This window comes from Thermobia domestica, chromosome 6 (genome assembly GCF_964235325.1).
Source record: "Thermobia domestica chromosome 6, izTheDome1.hap1.1, whole genome shotgun sequence".
Classification (NCBI taxonomy): domain Eukaryota; kingdom Metazoa; phylum Arthropoda; class Insecta; order Zygentoma; family Lepismatidae; genus Thermobia; species Thermobia domestica.
Window position 1 is genome coordinate 175,039,390 of NC_137459.1, and position 16,883 is coordinate 175,056,272.

At 34.3% G+C, this 16,883-nt stretch overlaps 1 protein-coding gene across 1 annotated transcript in view; it reads right to left on the reverse strand.

Moving 5' to 3' along the window:
- The window catches only part of fs(1)M3 (female sterile (1) M3), a 289,266-nt gene that overhangs the window by 241,922 nt on the left and 30,461 nt on the right, over positions 1-16,883 (reverse strand). The window contains exons 2-3 of the mRNA XM_081762460.1: positions 16,693-16,870; positions 8,297-8,499 (exon numbers count right to left, since the gene is read on the reverse strand). Coding sequence (XP_081618586.1) covers positions 8,297-8,499; positions 16,693-16,870 — 381 coding nt within the window. The remainder of the gene's footprint in view (positions 1-8,296; positions 8,500-16,692; positions 16,871-16,883) is intronic.

A 16,883-nucleotide genomic window follows, 5' to 3' on the forward strand; every position in this document is an offset into this window, starting at 1 on the left:
TTGGATTTTTCCATTCAAATATAAGCAGTTGAAACGCGCACAAGTCTCTCTTGGATGCGAACATATAACTTAAAAAAATAGCGTGTTTATGTCATTATGTGTTAGATGAATGATTTGTGTAAGGGATTCCTATGTGGATTTAGGGTCGAATCCCGACAGTTCTTATTGCTTTTCCTTTTAGCTACGCTCATGCTGTGCATTCCAGAAGTTCAATTTTGAATTGCATGTAGTTGTGGCTGGTTTCAGTAGAAATTATTTTCAAATGTAAGAGTTGTTATTACATGATTTTCTTTAACTTACGATGTTTCAACTTCCATATTAGATCTTACAACCCTTATTTAACTCATTTCCCTACGTCATATCATGGTGAAGTTTTGTACAACGATGACAGTTGGGCGGAAATAAAATATTCCTTTGTTACTGCAATGTACTTATGCATCTTTATAAATTTTTGACTCAGAAAAAAAAGTACAATTGACCGTACGACGCGTCACGGACTCCTGGGGGAAATTTCAAACGAATTTAGTATAATATAAATTACCATCTGAAAAATATACAGTGGGGGGATAAGACAGAAACCATTCCTAGGAGAGGAACGGGTGACATGTAAAAGTAATAGAATGCGAACGATATTAGTCTCGAATTCATAGTTTTCGGGGTCGCAAAAATGAATAGTGACACTTCCGATGCTGCTTAAGTCCAAGTTAAGCTTTGGTTGGCATGGAGATCATAGTTGGAGTGTCAGGCAAAAAATGGCAAAGGTCCTATATTCGTGTCGAATGCATAGTTTTGGGGGTCACTAACATAAATAGTGATGTTAAAGATGTGGTATATGTCCACGGTCGGCTCCACTGGTATGGGGTTCAGAGGAGAGAACAAATGAAGATTTCAGAAGAGTTCTTTTAAAGTGAGCTTCAATAAACAGAACGAGAAGTTGTAATACACAAATATTGGTTGCACCTCAGGAAATATCAGAGATATGACTCCTGGAGTATTATCGTTGCTCCAGGGAGTCATTATCCCCTGATCACACCCTAAAATCTTCACTGCTTTGCAGAGGCATAGGCAGGAATTTATTCCAGGGATCGAAATCTTTTTGAGGGGTTCAAATTCAATATGAGGACACACTGTACTAAAATGTCTAATATCATCTCTATAAAATTAGGTAAAATTTACAGGAAAGTAGTGATTTCGGGGGGAGAGACACTGGATCGCTAGGGTATACATCCTGTTTATGTCCCTGCTGCTCTGAATTGTCATATGCTTCTCTTCAAATGTGTAAGACACAGGCCTGTATTTATATATTGTGCGCCGCTGTGCTCTAATAATTTGCCTCCCCCCTCGCACAAACTTTTGTCTCAAACAAGGAAACAAGCCATGATTTTGCAAACATAGCAGGTTTTGTGAGAAACAGTTTAGGTATTAGAAGCTACAAAATTTACAGTGTAATTTTAAATGGCCTAATTCTCTCAACGATGATTATAATGTGGTGTTCTGCCCGAAGGTAGTTGACCATTGGTTGACATCACTGAGACACCAATTGTTGATAACTGATAAGAAAAATAATTGTTTACATTATTCACTGCCAGCAATGGTTTAATACCATCTATATTAGCTAATAATACAATAAGTCGTCTGTCTGTAGCACTTTTCAACTCGAGAATCATAATAGATAGAAACATGAAATTTTAATATGTTTTTAAGTTCTGAGAGGTATGATTCAAAGTGATGTGTTCTAGGTCACCTAAGCTGAGATATGTGGGTGCAAAATCCCCGTAAGAATAGCATGGGGGCCATTTTAAAAATAATCGGAACGACCAATATTAGAGTTGAATTCATAGTTTTTGGGGTCGCTGAGATGAATGGTGACAGTTTTAATCCAATTCAACTTCAAGGTCACATTCCAGGGAGGGGAGAGATTTTAAAAGTAAACAGATAAGATAGCTAATTAGTAACTGCTCTAATTAGGGTGAATTATATATATTAACATTTTCTCGCGCTTGCGCAGGACTGTTTGTTGCTAGTTTTAAATATTACTTTATGTGAATCTTAAAAGAAAATCCGAAATTTTGCCACTCGTAAAGTACGTTTGTTTTATCTTGGCATTCTTTCCGCCTAAAGGATGGATCTGTCTGCAACGCAATGTTGCCACATTACGGTTAAGTTGACAGTTACAATATGCTAGGAGATAGCAAAACTCGACACCACTCACAAATCACTGTAACACACCTATTCGCTTGTGGCAACTGAGTACTTCAAATACCCGCCAACTAGCAATGACCTTATTTGATGGGCTGGCTGACAACTAACGTCACCTACACGACAAAAGCAATTAGAGTCTATTGGAATAAACGTTGACGCGAGTGGTAGTAGAAAAATATCTTTGAGTTTTACGTCCCACGGTTATGCTGGTTAGGCTAAAGGAGGCGGTGATGGTGAGTAATGAATGAAACGGTGGAATGAAGAAAGTGGGAGGAAACGGGAGAACCCAGAGAAAACCCACGCACACGGTGTTTGTCCACCACAAAGTTCACTTGGTGGGGGCGGGGATCGAACCCGGGACCCCAATTGAGTGAGTGGTAGTAGAAAATACTTTAAAGGCCAACCAAGTGCACTGGCGGGAAGTGTGTCAAATAAAACAAACGCACTTTAAATTCTGCCGCCCTGTCCCCGAGCGCAGAATAGCACTTACCTAAATACTGGCCTGCTAAGACATACTATGTAAATAAGAAATTATAGAGCATAGAATAAAATATAAATAGAAGATACGGTATATGTAATTATAACTAAGTAAAGAATAATTTAAAAATTAAAGTTAAACATTTTTCTAACAAATCATACTCGAGAGGAAAAATATAATTTTGAAATCACTTATTTATGCATGGCTTTAAAAAAAGTGTGGAGCAGTCATCTAGAATGCCACTATTTATCTCTCCCAACCCGAAAACTATGAATTCGACATCAATATCTTCCTTATTCCATTACTTTTATATGTCACCCCCTTCCCCTCCTAGAAATGTGTTTCTGTGTCTTACCTACCACCCAGTGGCGGCGATTGGACGTTAAAAGTGGTGGGGGGAGCAAGACATGATCTGTATATTTGTATATCAATGTTAGTTTCACTGGTTGCTTCTAACGTTTTGTTTGACGAAGGGTTGTGTAACTAATATGATATTATCTTTTTCAGTTAAAATACCGTATATCATAATATTTCAAATTTTATTAAGTACATTGATAAGAGGAATGCAAGTAGGTACTAGTCCTTTATATTTTTAAACGAAGATGAAAGATTTAATTCCTTGCTCATGAACATCTTAAATTGTTTGGAAGATTGTGTGATCAGATTATTTAATAAATTGCAAAACAAATAAATATAAATGATAATATTAATCATAGTAATGAATAATGAGGCTTGTTTAGAAGGAGTTATATTGAAACTGGGGATTAATGAACAACTTAATTTTAGTTCCACACAGGGTGCGAATTACCAGGGGGGTGAGGGGGATTTTCCCCCTCAATCACATTTTGTTCCCCCCCCCCAAAGAAGTCAGCTGAAATATCCCCACCGGGGATGCTCGCTTTTCCCCCAAACTATGCTCAGTATAACTCCAATTTTTTTTCGGAATAATCGATGTAAACTATTCAGTTTTGGTCATTTCTACTTACCACCTAATTACCCACTATTTTCAACGTTGTTTAGTTGAACTATATTATTATGACTTCAGCTGTTACTTGCAACTGTACCTTCGTACCCTTCAGTTCGTAATCGTTCCTGAATTTGAATGTACTAATTGCATATAACAAAGCCACATATGGATTTATAAATGTTCTTAGCGGTTGGCCAAGAAGTGAACAAATAGCTTCTTCCACCATACTTGGCGAAGTTCGAACACGTCATATTCATCCTCTACATTTGTATCGATTATCATCTTATTTTATTTTTTTTATAACATGTTATTTCATTTTCCAGTGTACGCTTTGTTAGCACATGATCTTCATTCCCTAGTAGGTTGTGTGTATGCAACTCAAAAGTTGCATTTAATTTGTGACACTTAGCATACTAATCACTGCTTTTAAAGTTTACTGAAATGGACTTTTGAAACTGTACTCAAAATCTGAGATATAGGTATTCTCTCGTTAGTATATGTTAAAGTACACGCTGGGGATATACTCCTAGTGAGCATACATGTTAGTGAAGGTGATTTTTAGGTGAATTAGCGCATAATTCAAGATTTGTTTCAGCATTTGTTAATACGACTGGTTCTCCGTGTCATTGTCCGTGCGTGTACAAGCATTTCAACTGGAGAGTCTTTTTTTTTTTTTAAGTTAACCTTCATTTTACAATCTTTCTTTTCGCTGTACAGTTTGCTGTCTACGCTAATAATGTTGTCTGAAAAACTTTATTTGAATAACGTAGCCCATAGTGATCAACTTATCTGCAACCTAACAGTAAAGTAATTGTAAGTGTTGACTTCCTGAGCCCCATCACGGAATCGATATTTGGAGGGGAAAAAAAGTCGTGAAGAACGCAGCTTTAACGGGGAGTAGAAGCACAAGCTCGAAATTTGAATTGAGAGATTTTAAATATTTTGCCTTCGATTTCACCTTGATGTCAGAAATCGGGACCAGCAACAATCCATTTCTTGTTTGATAGGATAATATCTAGATTTTCTTTTTGAAAAAAGTATGTCCGGTTTAACTGATAATTTTAGTGGTTTTCATAAGACTGAAGATTTTTTTTTTCTGCCTGTTTGTAATAACGCAAAGTGGAAGATTTCAATATGAGTGGAAAAATTAACATATGCTTGTGATCATGGCTATCGCTCAGGCAGAATTATTAACTAAATAAACCTTAGAGCGCTATGGGAACAAGAGTGAGCACAACATTTAAACAAGTTAGAAAGGTTTGGTGGGGTGTGTGGGTATATCAGACAGTGGCGGATCCAGGGGGGGATCGAGAGGGAAGAGGAAACTTTCTTATTTTATACATATAAATAAAACTCATTCCAGAGTTTGAAGCTGTTAAAAGTAGCTCTAACTAACAGTATGACAACCCATCGCCCCCCACCCAGAAGTTGGTCCTGAATCCGCCCCTGATGTCAGACAATATATACGTGCATAGTTATTGTCGGTAGATTTATTAAATTAATAAATCTCTTATTTATTACAGACGTCACACACACACATACTTGTATATATATATATATATATATATATATATATATATATATATATATATATATATATATATATATATATATATATATATGGGGGGTAAGGCATTATTGTCTCATTTTGAAATTTGCACCTTCAGACTTTATGTCTTGTTGGCCTAATTTTATCCCCCCCAATATAGATTATCTAATTCGCACACTGGTTCCACACATGCTATTAATCTTAGAAAATGAAAGTAAATACTACAAGCGTATGCTACGACATTTAAAGAAATCTCGAAACATGTTCGTTCTTGTACACCCCTAAACACACCACTGCAAAACAATGGAAAAGGTTGAAGCTGTTTTTTATTACTCTTTTTAATTAATATTTCTTCTGAGCTCCTTTGTGGCTAAGCGGTTAGCGTACACGCCTTTGGCGCGGAAGACACGGGGTCGATTCGCGGCGGGAGTGCAACGGATTCCTCGTTAATCAATAGATCTACATCTCCTATAGCCTCGCTGTTGAACAGGATGTTAAACTCAAAAAAATCAAATCAAATCAAAACATTCCTTACTATTAGGAAGAATAAAAGATATTTTACGAACTGTCAATTTTTGTGCAATTAAAGAATAACTTCTGAGTTTTTTTTTTCGAAATGTTATCTCAATTAGTTTCATATCGGCTGATTAACTCATATTGGACTTACATTGAGCCCTTGTAAGAAGAAATTAAAGTATGCTCGAAATGTTGCGTTCCAATATATTAATTCTTGGGCCATATTTGTGACAATTAAACGCAATTCCTGTAGCTTTCTTAACTCCACGGGAAGAACACCAATACGTACTCACGCAACGGCAAATATTATAGAGACTATGGAACATTTTTTTTTTCTAAATACACACCAAAAAATTTACATTTCCAAATGGAACTATATACATTAATAGATCATTTCAGGAAAGTAGGGAAGCAAATGCCCCCCTTTGCCCCCCTAATCGCCGCCAATGCTACCACCCACAATATATTTTTAAGATTGCAATTTATACGTATACCAAATTCATTTTAAATTCCTCCAGGAGTCCATGTTGCATCCTGCGGTCACTGTACGTTTTCTTCTAAGTCAAATATTTCGAAAGATATATAAAAATATATTACAGTATCAATGGAATATTGTATAAACTTTATGATATGATACAGGAAAACGAGTTAAATTAAGGTTGTAAGATTTAATATCATAGTTGAAACATCACAAGTTAATGAAAAGCATTTAATAACAAAGCTCTTATTTGGAAATAATTTCCGCTTAAACTAGCATCGACTACATTTAATTCAAAATTGAACTTCTGGATTGGAGCGTAGCTAAAAGTAAACATAAGAACGGTCGCGATTAGAATTTACGACCATCCACATAGGAGTCCTTTACACTAACCATTCATTTAACACACAATGAGTAAACGCGCTGTTTTTTTAAAGTTATAAGTTCGCATCCAAGTGGCACTTTTATGCGCATTTCCATTTGCTTTTTTTCAACTTGTTTTTAAAATCCTAACACGTTTATGACAATTTGTTTCATTTTCCACTAGAGCCCCTCAAAGGTGATTTATGTCTGAGTGTTTTCCACTACTTTATCAAATATAACTCAAGTAATGCAGTAGTAACAAATTTTACTGCCATAAAACGTGTTCCTGAACAAGCAGAAATTCATTATGCACCCTGTAACTAAGCTACAATAGGTGTACATTCAATGTAACCAGCGTATACACCGTGTGAACTTTTGAAATATTCTATTCTATTAGTTTCTCAACGTATCTAAAGGGAAGTATATAAATAACTGTATACTCCTCTATGGCTGAATGGAAGTCATGGTTCGATCGCTAACTTAACAGAATCGTTGTTCGAAACCCGTCTCGGAAGCTGAAAATTTTTTAAAGTCTAAATCCCCAGATCTTAATATCTTTCTCTCTCTTCACAATAATATGATGCTCTAAAAAGAATTCTCTACTTTAATTCGAAAACTGACTGATCTGGTCCTCGCAGTTTAGAAACTTTTCTTCTTCCGTTTTACAAAATCACAAATTTCGTCATAGTGTGGATGCTGTCAGATCATTTTTTCTCAAGTTCTAAGCTTGCATATGTAAATCATCCCTCTCTGTCTCCATATTTGAATCTCTCTCTTTCAATGTCGTCCACTATGAACGCACATGGCTTGGGATCAAACCTTCTACTCTTGAAACCAAATGTACGCGCTCTAGCAATGTGCTATCGTAACTCTGTATGTTTATTTCTAAGAGTAGCGTCATTTTAGATTTAGTTCGGGGGGATTCTCCGCCGACATTAGAGTTTCACTTTTTATATCAGTGTTTTACTATACATTTGATCGAAGAATGTGTGTTTGTGACACTCAAGAAAGGGAAGAATTACATCCTCCTGTTCTGCTCGTATGACGCCCCTGGAACATTTGCTTGCAATTACTGGGAAACAAAATTAAACTAATCACTGAATAATACTCATTTCTGTCAGTAGTTTTTAGAGCTTTGTGCTCGCATTATAGACTTTGAGAAGCATGGCGTGTTAAATATTGTTATTCTTTCGGCAGATTTTACTCTTTTTTTTTTCCTTTATGCCGATAGCATCTACCAAGATGATCGCACATTTAGCCATTGTGCACACTCTTTACAGAAATGACCGAAGAAAAATGTGTAGCTTTTCAGCAGTTAACGCTAGACGGGGCCCACGATGGACACACCTGCCCCCGACTACTCTCCCAGACATGTTGTATCGTAAACATAGGTCAAATAATATAAAATGATCCTTTTCGATAACAAAAACGCCCGTCCAATTCTTTTTCTCCTCCCCCAGAGAAATTAAACCAATCTTTGCCACTGATCTCTACACCATTGAGCACCTATGAGATGGGATGGAACGGAACACACTCGCAAGATATTCCTCGGTAACAAGGCTACGTAATACTCAGTTTGGTTTACTAATACTGACATCTCATTACATCCTTGCTACGTCAGAAAGATTGCGGTTTGAAAAGCGAAAAGGATACTTACATGCTATCAGGTACGTAATCATAGTGAAATGATCAATCAGTATATTCTATAATGCAAAACAAAAGTAGGAGACGCTTTGTTGTTACCTCTATAAATGAAACATCACCAGTAATTCCATGAAGAGTAACCACTTCTTCTAAGCGTGGCTCCTTTATATCACCAATAAGACGCAAGATTTTATTATCAGCTAGGACAAATCTCTTTCCAAATACTTTGAAAGATGCAGCACTGTTCTCAGCAATTCGTTGACTTGACGGTGTAGCCCACGTTATATTAAACATATGTGTATCTAACAACAAACAAAAAAGTCAATTAATAGTTCCTTATTATGCTATAATTAAATTCCATAGTATTAACAAGATGCTTCAGTTTAAAATTAGAACTCTTGGTTAAATAATTGAGAATAATTGAATATATATACAGTGAAACCTGTCTTTAGCGAAATCGAGCGGGACTTGCAAAAATTTCCGTTGAAGTCAGGTTTCCGCTTAGTGGAGGTAGACATTTCCTTTCTTTCTTTTTTTAAATACATGCTTATAAAGGGGCATACTGAGAAAATATATTGCTGTACGCACATTGTTAGATTACAATACTTCTTTCTTCTATGAATAAATACACAAAAAATAAAAATGAATACAAAATTTGTTATGCACACGTTTTCTTTATTTTTCTAATAGCCAAGCAGTGTTTTCTGTGTACATTGCTGCTTAGCTGCTTGACTTTCCCCATACACTTTAACCTGAGAAATTATACTAAGTGAATTAGAATCATTTTTCCGTAAGGCAAATTTTTGCAGTTCCTTTAAACTTCTGAGAGCATCTTGATATATATTTATTCCTATTTGTTGCTAACTTGAATGTATATGCCATGCATGCCTAGATGTAGTAATGTCCATGTAAAAAAGGCAAAAGATTTTACTAACCCTATTCTTTTTTACGCGGCTTTCAATATTAAAACGCCGTTTTCTCGAAAATGCACTTTTGTGACATTCCTCCTTTTTTCTCCCTTACCCTTCATATTATGTTATATATATATATATATATATATATATATATATATATATATATATATATATATATATATATATATATATATATATATATATATATATATATATATATATGCAGAGCCGGATCCAGGATTTTCTGGGGGGTGCACCAAATAACTGCCAGTATATTTGAATTAAATTTGAAATTTTTAAATACCTTTAGGCATCTGTGGTGTAAATGAGGAATTGCCAAGTGTCTGTTCTCGATTAATCCTTTTCGTTTAACCTTCAGAAAATTGACTGAAAATACTGATTTTGCGAAACTCACTGCTAGCTTCTCACTTTAGGTATCCCTCTACATCCAGTAATATATTAGGGTGTCCCTTATTTTAGGTAATTTCGTGTTGCGATACGCACAGCCCCCAAATGTATTCTATGTGACCGTAATCACGCATTAGTGAAATAGCAGCTCTCTATGAGAACGTTGACCCGTGCCGATTTGACGACAAAGTCATGAAATGGCGTTTCCACATTATAATACAATTTAGAATTTCCAACCGTGATAACGAAGAAACTAAGAGAGACAGAGAAATGAAACTTTGCACGAAGCAACTAGAAAAAGGGCAACATCTGATTGTGTATTGACAAACAGCACCGGATGAACTTCGTTGCCAACCCAATACAAAGTTGTGTTTTTATAAATGGAATCTCCTAAATTAAATATCATCATTGGAAGCAGCAATAAAAATAAAGACTAAAGAGATTGTAAAGGCAGATCAGTGTTGCAAACTTTTCGAGAAATAACGTGTAATATATGTTGCGCACACAGGGAGTGAGGTACTAACGTTTTGTACACCTTACATCAGATATTGACAAGAATTGTTTGCGTTGACTACGTCTAGGAGCATCCGCTGAATAGTGTTGCCATCAACAGAAGAGAAAAACTGAGTTTGGAAGAGATGCAAAGAGAACTCTGAAAAGGTCACTAACGCTGTATGCTTTAAAACCTATAATGCAAGGCGGTAGAGCATGAGGAGTAGAACGTGGTTATGTGAGATCGATAACTGACCGAGATATACGATATCTTGTAAAAGCTGACAAGTAAGATTTGTGAAAGGTGGCAACGCTGCACAAAGGGTTGGAATCCCAACAATCTGGTTAAAATATGAAAATAGCGTTCAATTTGAATGGGTTTATGTACTTGTGCGCTTTTGAGGACGCTGACAACCATGATGAAATCAAGAGTAAAAAAGCCGCTGCTGTGCAGCGTTGCCATCTTTTACAAACCTTAGTTCTCTGCTTTAACAAGATGCCGTATATATCTGTCAGTACGTGAGTTATCAAGTTCACATAACCACGGCTACTCCTCATGCTCTTCTGCCTTGCATTATAGGTTTTAAAGCATACAGCACTAGTGACCTTTTCCGAATTATTATGTCTCTTCCAAACTCAATTTTTCTCTTCTGTTAATGGCAACACTATTCAGCGGATGCTTCTAGACAGAGTCAATGCAAACAATTCTTGTTAATATCTGATTTAAGGTGTACGAAACGTTAGTACCTCACTCCCTGTGTGCGCAACAAATATTACACGTTATTTCTCGAAAAGTTTGCAACACTGATCTGTCTTTACAATCTCTTTAGTCTTTATTTTTATTGCTGCTTCCAATGATGATATTTAATTTAGGAGATTCCATTTATAAAAACACAACTTTGTATTGGGTTGGCAACACTGTTCATCCGGTGCTATTCGTCAATACACAATCAGATGTCGCCCTTTTTCTAGTTGATTCGTGCAAAGTTTCATTTCTCTCTCTCTTTTAGTTTCTCCGTTATCACGGTTGGAAATTCTAAAATATATAATAACGTGGAAACTTTGCATTTCATGACTGTCAAGTCGGCACGGGTTATCGTTCTCGTAGAGAGCTGCTATTTCACTAATGCGTGTTTACGGTCACATATAATACATTTGGGGAGTGTATCACAACACGAAATTACTCAAAATAAGGGACACCCTAATATTTTATATATATATATATATATATATATATATATATATATATATATATAACATTTATATTTTTTCCTGAAATAAATGTAAACATTGGCGGAAACATCTAGGATTCGAGATGTTGATGTGGTTTTCCTTCAATTGCAACCAAAACCATGTATGGCAAACAAAACAGTCGCCAAATTTTACTCTTGAGAGTGGGATATTATGGAGCATTCCTCTTAGAGTCCAGACCTTGCTCCAGTGAGTACTATCGTTTTGGTTCATGGAAGAAGTTCCTAGCAAAACGGAGGTTCACGAACAACACCAAAGAGAACGTTGTTCGCCGTTGGTTCCGTGATCAGCCGGTCGTCTTCCATGCAGCAGACATCGAGAAATTTGTGATACTTGTGTGACTTTCCCTTCTATGAATCAATCCTATGAGCTGTTTTTTTTTTCCGGAGGGTTGCTTGACCATCTTTTATTTTTCTAATATACTATTACAGTATACAAAACTTTCTTTTTTAGTTTTATTCCCAGCCCATTTCTGAGAGGTGACCATTATTGTTGAGTAGCGCATGCTAATTAACGATTTTGCAGAGTAAACTTGTACATCTTAGGGCCGGATTTCGAAAAAACATTGCAACGAACACAATTTTCTTCAGCACTTTGTCTTTAACTTTGTCTCTTAGCATGAAAAGCCTTAGTTGAACCCTAATAGGTGAAAATTATTCAGTAAATATAGTATCGTAAAGAAACGAATTCCACTTTTTTTAGCTGAAATTTATAATGAAGGGGTGACATACCAAAGTTGATTTTTGTTATTACATATACATATGATACAATACTGACTACAGATAAAGTAATAACATTGATAAGTGTTTCCTATAAATTTTTATATATTTTTTTTAAATTGAAATTTTGTAATTTCTGCAAAATTTGAAGTACCATAGCTCAGATGGAACATGGATTTTTTTTACAAACTATACATCTACGTATGTACAAAGAACTACAGTAAAAATTCCACCTCTGATATTCAACTGTCAATGAAGTTATGAATTTTCAAAAAAAATGGACAATTAACATGAATTTCCACCTAAACTATTCTTTTAAAGGACTAACTTGCACAATATACATTTTAATTCCAATTTCTAACATATATATTATTATTACTAAAAATATTAATCTTTTAATCTTAGTTACAAAATTGTAAAAATGTTACATTTGATGTTTTTTCTTTTTTGTAATCTGAGTGACTTAAGGAGAGTGCTCCATTCTTTAGAGGTTTTATGGAATGTTATGTGACTTACTCTTTCTTGTAATAAATTCAAGAGGTGATATTTTTTAAAACATTTTTAATAGGTTTTTACACACGATCACTGGCAGCCTTCTTTAATGATGTTCTAGGTGCAGCAGGATGATAAATTCGTGAATGTACATCACCGTCCTTGCATTGAGTTATTCAATCTCTACCAACCACCACTGTCCAGCATAGACACATATCACTGTGCCAATAGCTTGTAAAGTCAAGGACAGTATGGATAGACAATGGCTCTGTGAACGTCCGTTTTCGATGTAACATAGCACTAATTAAGCTTTCTGAAACGTTATGACAAATCATGACATCTTGTTCCCTTTACTCGCACACAATTTTCATTTCTGGTTTTTAGTACTTCAATATCAGTAAGAATTTTAGCTTGCGTGATAAGGGAATAGGTAATAATTTTCATGTTTTCTTGCAGAAATCGTGCATTTTCTCTACACTAAGTATTTGATCTCTTGTTACATTTTTCAAGACAGCTTTACTCCATGCTTTTTTTTTTTTTTTTTGTGCCTCTAGTAGACATTCTTGTCATGACAAGAGGCAAAAAAAAAAAAAAATGTCAACTTCTAGCCCAGAATCTGTTTGGTCGTTGCAAATATTTGGAATTTTGTTTCTATTTTTACACTGGCTGTTAGTTCCACTTGAAAAGTAAACAATCCTTTCAACTTTAGGCAACTTCTCTATATACAATTTGATATTAATTTGAAATGTGTGAACAAATTACGTGCTATGTCTTAAACAGTCACTTAGGATACAAATTAAGTAACTTGGTTCTTAACATGTTCTTAATTTAATTACTATAATCAGTTTCATATCTACAAATGCTGTTTATTTATTACTGCCCTTAGTACTTTATTTCATTTTTATTACACTTCCAAATTATGCTATGCTTAAGTGTCGGAAATCTTAGAGAACGACTTTGTCACTTTGTCTAGAAGTATCAGTTCAATATCAGTAAGAGATATCAAGATGCGGTTTCTCGTAATCAATTCAGAGTTCTAAGTATAGGTTCCATCTCTTCCATTCTTTAACTATTCAAACTGGAAGTGGTTTAAATTAGTCATCTCTGGTTTCAGCGTTTGTCGCCATAGAACGAAAACAGTAAAAGATAGCAAAAAGAGATTCCTTGCAAACGATTCAGTGTCTTAAGACTACATTCATGAATATCCACAACACTACCCAAAACCGGAAGAGTTTCGAATTTGCTATTACTTCCGGTTTCAATACTGATTTCCGTAGAACAAACGGTAAATGCCATCAAGATGCGTTTTTTTTAATTCATTTGGCGTCCCAAGCATGGGTTCCATTTGTTCCGTTGGCCCTCTATCCAAGCCGGAAGTGCTTCAAATTGTCCATTTTAGGTACCAATGTTTATCGTCATAGAACGAAAATGGTATCAAATAGCAAGATGTGGTTTTCTTGCAAACGTTTTCGTGTCTTAAGATAACATTTATAAATATCAAGACCACCACCAAAAACCGGAAGTGGTTCGAATTTGCTATTATTACCGGTTTCAATACTGATTTCGTAGAAGAAAATTGGTAAAATATATCAAGAAGCTGCTTTTTACAATCGATTCAGTGTTCCAAGGATAGGTTAACACTATTCAAACCAGAAGTGATTCAATTTAACGATTTTTGATTTCAACATTTACCGCAAAAGAGCAAAAATAGTAACGGGTAGCGAATAATTTCGTTTTGATATGGATTCAGCGACCAAGGAACAGGTTCTATCTTTGATATTATTACTCTATTGCAATCAGTACTTAGGATACGCTGTTTCGAGTACGGAATTCCAATAGTTTGGAAGTCAGTTTCATATTGTGAAACAATACTCATTTGTTTGTGATTAGTTATCAATTTTATTTAATTTTCAAAATAAACATTTTTATGTTGTTAGCTTATTCTCAATGTGCATATGATACATTAAAATAAAATAAAATAAAATAAAATGTTCTATGACACAAATTGGTCGGGTTTTAAATTCAGAAACAGATGGTTGAGAGTGACGTAGACATGACTTTTCCGTGCATTCCTTTTAATATTCCTAACTTTGTTCAGTCAAACATCAAAGTTGAAATTTTTAGTTTAGTTTTGTTGTATATATGTGTATATTCTGTAAACAAATATTTTATTTCATGTTCCACCTGAGATATACTTCAAATTTTGCAAAAAAATTACGAAATTTTAAAATTTAAAAAAAGAATCTAACTGTAGAAAGCATTTATTAATTTATTATTTTAACTATAGTGCGTATAGTACTATACGTACTTATAATAATAATCAACTTTGATATTTCAGCCCTTTATTATAAACTACAGCTCAAGAAAAGTGGAGTTTGTTCACTTTCGATACCAAGCTTACGGAGCAATTTTCGCCTATTAGGGTTCAATTAAGGCTTTTCATACTAAGAGACAAAATTAAAGAGGAGAAAGTGCTGAAGAAAATGGTGTTATTTGCAATGCTATTTGAATAATCCAGTCCTAAGATAGTCATGTTTGCGTTACGTCAGCATTTCAGTAATTGACGCGTGCTGCTCAACAAAAATGGCCACCACTCTCAAAAGGGTTGGGATAAAAATGTTTAGAATACAGTTTTGTGCTATAAAAATATATGATAATAGTATATTTAAAAAATAAATAAAAATGGTTAAGCAACCCTCATTGGATCACTTCGGATGGACTGGCCCACATACAATTACGGTATTTATTTTCTTTCTTTCAAAATCTGTTTCATGAGGTGCAAATAAAATTTTATGTTAGTGCACTCGAATTAATCATGTTCATTTTCTGTTTAAAATGGAAGTAGATAATATTAAAAATAAGCAATGAACAACGTATTATAATTATGCAGATTCAGAAATCAGAACAGACAAGTATAGGTAAAGTCAACTATAACTACTGACAAAATATGCAGTGTACAGTTACTGTAACATACGCCATCTCAAGACAAGCATAATAGTAGATCACAGTATTCATAGTAGAAAATATTGAATCAGGTAATAAACAGCATGAGAAAAACAGAAAAATAACATGATAAATACATCTATGTATAGCATGCGAAAGGTATTTAAGTGCACATAAAACAAAATTTACACAATAATTATATGATTTGGATAAGTAATACCATGAAATTGAAGAGCAGAAATATAACAACGTCATTATTTATATTTTTCACTTCGTCATTATTTACATTCAGCAATAGTTAGCATGGGGTAGAGCTTAAATATTCCATCTCACATTATATTCATATTATTTACTTTATTTATTTATGTGTTAATCCTAGGGGCATATTGCAGTTATATATCTGAAACTATTTGAATTCCATGGACGTTACTATAATTCTTAGCACTGTAAAATTAGCATTGATTAAAAGTAAATTAGTTAAATCATGCTGTAAGTGTCTTTCTGTATAAATAGTGTTGTTTTATCGTTGATAAATTTGTATAATGTGAAATTTCGAGGGATATACTGTTCAACGCATAGATATGTATGACGAATGATTTTGATCTCTATCTCAACAAAGTATTAGTCACGATTTTACAGTAACGTTGCGTAAAAGAAAAGATTCAGATTAATCTGGAATATTCATTCCTTTTCGGGCACTTCAATAAATTAAAATCTGATTATCATCATCAATATTAAAGCTGATACGGTAGAAACTTTCAAGAAAGTATTGAATTCGTTTAAGTGAATTACAACTGGTAATTAATGCTTAAATTATTTTATATTCTGTTCTGTTCAACACAGTTTAATTTCCTCCAACTACGGTAGAATTTGTAAAATTTCATTTTTTCCCTTAATCTTAGGTGCAATTTATTTAAGAAATCAGGTTCTATAGTAATAAGAAATCAGTTTCTTATCCTGGCATCAAAATTTTTAGTTTTTTTTTTTTTTTTTTTTTTTTTTTGGTTTCAATAGTATTCCAGTTAGAATATCTAAAATAGTGAGATGGCACAACAAACACAATAATAAACAAAACGAGAACATACACAAAACAATGAAATAGCGAAACATAAAATGAAGCAAAATCATCGAAACAAGGAATTAGCAATCCAAATTCAATGATATTCAAACGAAGTTCAGTGAAGCAACTCGAATCGCGTAAACAAAATGAAATATTAACTTCAATTATTAATATCAGCTCAATATAAAATCATAAAGAATAACTATTACTACTCACCTCGTTTTTCGAACTTCTGCTTCATGTAACTCTCCATTAAATCTAACTTTAAATTCCTGAGTTTTGTTCTCAAATAAGGTGGAAGATGTGCATCCTGCTCTTTATGTAATTCTGTAAGTGGTAATGTATTGATGCAAGGTGTACAGAAGAAACAGAACCATCCCCATAAGAAGAGAGTCTAGAATGAAAAA